General features: G+C 36.0%; 1 protein-coding gene across 1 annotated transcript; it reads right to left on the bottom strand.

Annotated features, from left to right (window-relative positions):
- Positions 1-1,573: 1,573 nt before the first annotated feature.
- On the bottom strand, positions 1,574-3,752 carry LOC141684588 (uncharacterized). The gene is made up of 2 exons (XM_074489628.1): positions 3,345-3,752; positions 1,574-1,897 (listed from the first exon to the last, which is right to left on the bottom strand). The coding sequence occupies exons 1-2, from the start codon at positions 3,651-3,653 to the stop codon at positions 1,781-1,783; spliced, it is 426 nt and encodes a 141-aa protein (XP_074345729.1). The 5' UTR covers positions 3,654-3,752; the 3' UTR covers positions 1,574-1,780.

Here is a 3,752-nt window from a genome sequence, read left to right as displayed (position 1 = left end):
ATATCTTCAAGCTCAGAGAAAAATTTCGAGCATCTAGCCTGGAAAAATATTCACTCTACGGAAGATCATGTGCTTACTATCCCAAATAAATCAAATGACCCATAATATTGTTTTATCCCGGTCTGTAAACGAATATATAGCTAATTTGATATCAAAGTTTTAAGCTTCGGGATCGGCTATGTCACACGAGATGTAATCAACCGGTGGTTTGTCTCCCATGATGGTCTTGGGCGGTGGTTCTCAAGTTTAGCATCAACAAATATTGACCGCTCATGCATTCTCTACTTTTTAAGAATAACATGATAAAAATGACCAGTACAATAAAGGAGACATTCATAATCATTGGTGTTATTTGTAGCTGCTACGAGTTGTTGCTTAATTTATCAGATAACATAGACATTACACAATTGACAAATACACCATCAACACTAGAAAACCTTGAAGTAATTTAAACTAACAAATTTTTAAATTTCTTTAATTCCAACAAGTGAAGTCAGATTTGGAACTCGAAAAACCATAAGAGTTATATGCACAATGTATCAGCAGCAGACCATGAAGCCGCAACTTCTTCCAGTTTAGTAGGCACCAAACATGGCAATCCTATCTCACACAGGCCCTTCGCATTTCTTCGTCTCTGCAAAACACAACATTTCCCCGCCCTCAGAATCCATATGTTTCACTTCAAACTACTTGTTACTACAATCAGATGCCTCGACCTTAGAGTAGAAATCAAGTGCGGTCAGCATCTGATGCTCAGTAATCAAGTCTGTCATGGGACGCATTCCAAGTAACAATTTCACGCCTCATATCTGGGATGAACCTCATTAGTACTCTCTCGTGTTTGCAAACTGTGGCATAAAACACCTAGATGTACCTCTTATATACATTGTTAGGAGAATGACTTGCTAATTCTCCAGAAACCTCATGGCGTTAGGAGGAGGATGTACCAGGATCTTATATTTTACTTAAACATACGTGAAGCTCTAATATGGACTGGGGAGTCAAGACTCCAATCAAGATCCTTTAAAGATGGTTATGTTACACTATAAGTTCCTAGAATTTATCAAGAAAATTTGGGGAAAAAGATTAGTTCTTCCTACAGATTCATTGTTTCTTTTTGAAAATGAAGAAGAATATAAAGGCATCCTTAACAAACTTAGCTAATGTATCTGATTTATCCACTTAATAAGAAACATGATGCAATACACAAATATCTGCATCTGGAAAGTTAAATTATACTATTTCCTAATTTCTTGGTTATTGATTGCTGCGAGCGGAGGCTGTGGAGGCTGGCAATGGAGATCAAGGGAAGAGGTCACTAAGCTGCCTTCTTTTGACATTTTGTTCATGTTTCTTTGAATACGAGGGGAGGGTGTCAATAGGTAATGGCAATCTAAGTGTAATCCCGATTCTTTTGTCATTTTCATATCAAAAACATATGTAGCAAGCAGCAGGGTTTGATAAACTCGAAATATATGTATGATATTTAGTTGAGATCCATACATACTTAATCGAAAGAACTAATATAGGCATTAGACCGATAGACCAGAAAGTTGAAGTCACAACAAAAACATCAGTAAGAGGCTTACACCATTAATAGGATATCATAAGAGGAACTATTCGCCCGAAGAACAAAATTTCAAGAGCTAGAACTTTGGCATACATTCAAAGAGAATAGAAATACCGGCCGTCATATAGTAGCATTACTGATGAACTAAACTAGTACAGAACTCCATTTACAAAAGAACAGGTTCATATACCCCCTGCCGATAGCTGTTACTCAAAGAAAGTGAGGACTAATCAACCCTGCAACCTCAAGGAACCCAACACGTTCATTGCCTTTGAAGATTTTCTTCAGCTTCTCATCGCAAATAATAATCTTTTTGTTTTCAGGGTCCTGATAACAACAAAAGCATACAAGATTAGTTTCATTGTATGACTGGTCGTAGAAATCAATGTTCTGGATATGTATCAACAGTCAAAATATAAAATACAGAAAAAAAGCGACAAATATAACTGAAAATACAAAGCAAGTATCACATTCTTTCAGCTTATTTACTTGCAAACAAGTGTTCATGCTTATTACCACAATGTTTCAAGGTTACAAAACAGAGCATTTCAAAAACTGTACCACTAAGGCAGAAAGTAATAATTAAACCGAAACAGGTCTTCCATAAACTGGGCATGATACATTTACATAAGTATTAATAAAACATGCACTTACACCGGTCACTGGGTTTCCTTTGGGCTACTTTGGTGAACACCTATTGTCTGTGCGATGTTATGTTCTGGTTCATTTAAATCAGACAAGTTTGTAAACAATTTAAGAAACATATTTCACATACGTAAATGTTAAACAGTTTTTCAACTAGGATTGTAAACAATTTAAGAAACATATTCATTTCACATATGTATATGTTAAACAGTTTTCTGACAAGGCAGCACTGTAAACTGCAATAAGAGTTAATGAGAGACTAATAAGAGTTTTATCTGTAAAATCAGTCACCGGGCAGGAACTAATGATTGTTTATCAGTTCAAATTTAACACAATAACAAAGCTTTTGAAAATTCAAGTACCAATTGAACATTAAACCACCTCCGATTAGTTCATTCATCTCATCTAGAGAAGATTTAGTACATCAAAAAGAAAATAAAAACATGTAGAAAAACATCATAGGAGTCCCACACTTGTGCGAGTACAACCATATAGCATTTTGGAAAGGGAAACTAAACAAAAGACAATGCAGTTGAGATATTATTAATCCAATAGTCCAATACAAGATCACATTAATAACATAACCAGTTCCTTCTCATGTTAAAATGCATATTGAACTTCGAACTTTCAAAGGAAAAATGCAATAATCTGAGTCGGCAACAGAGCCATCAACTTTGCACAAGTGCACCTTATAATCACTTACTCTATCACTAATTTCGCCCTATATGACACGGTACTTAATAATTTATTTAAAATTCACTATAATATAGCAAAAAAAAAAATATTAGACCTAATGTACATAGAAACAGCAAACAAAAAACCCAACAGACAGACAAATTACCCAAAGGCTACTTGGTATATAAAAAGGTGTAAACAAAACCAAAAACTTCATACACTACTTACTCAGCATCCCAATAGTTCAGCAAATAATTTACTTACAGGTCATATATATACACACAAAGCAAAAAAAATAAAAAGGACAAAAATAAAAACAACCTTATTCACTCAAAACAAGTCTATCTAAACAAACACTAACAACAGAGAGAGGGGGGGAGAGGGAGAGGGAGAGGGGGAGAGAGAGAGAGAGAGAGAGAGAGAGAGAGAGAGAGAGAGAGAGAGAGAGAGAGACCTGAAGGTTATTCTCCTTAATATAAGCCCAAATAAGCTTAAGAGCTTGAGTACGAGGAATCTCAGGAACACCAACAACAGCTTGCATTTCAGGGGAGACAGGGCGAGGCTTCATAATACCTCTAGGCTCTCTCTTCTTTGTTGTTGTTGTCTCTGTCTTCTTAGGTAAAGCCGCAACAACTGTACATATGTTGACGCCACGTGGAACCAAACCAACACCACTCATCGGAAACCGAGAGTTGAACACAACCATCTTAGCAGATCTTAGTACAAATGATGCAGACAACGCACCCACAGACATCATGGCCATTTGCTTTTCAAAGTTTTTTTTGTCGGAAGTTGAAGTGAACAGAACAAGAACTGAAGAAGTAAGTTTTGTGTGTGTAGATAAGAATGTGAGGAAATGAGG

The sequence above is a fragment of the Apium graveolens genome, chromosome 9, assembly GCF_009905375.1.
Source record: "Apium graveolens cultivar Ventura chromosome 9, ASM990537v1, whole genome shotgun sequence".
Taxonomy (NCBI): domain Eukaryota; kingdom Viridiplantae; phylum Streptophyta; class Magnoliopsida; order Apiales; family Apiaceae; genus Apium; species Apium graveolens.
Note: the sequence above shows the minus strand (reverse complement) of the source record. Positions and strands in the feature narration are given on the sequence as shown.

Coding starts and splice junctions, on each gene's coding strand:
- LOC141684588 (XM_074489628.1), bottom strand. CDS start 3,653: ATGGCCATGATGTCTGTGGGTGCGTTGTCTGCATCATTTGTACTAAGA. Junction 1,898..3,344: donor TTAAGGAGAATAACCTTCAG/GTCTCTCTCTCT, acceptor TGTTGTTATCAG/GACCCTGAAAACAAAAAGAT.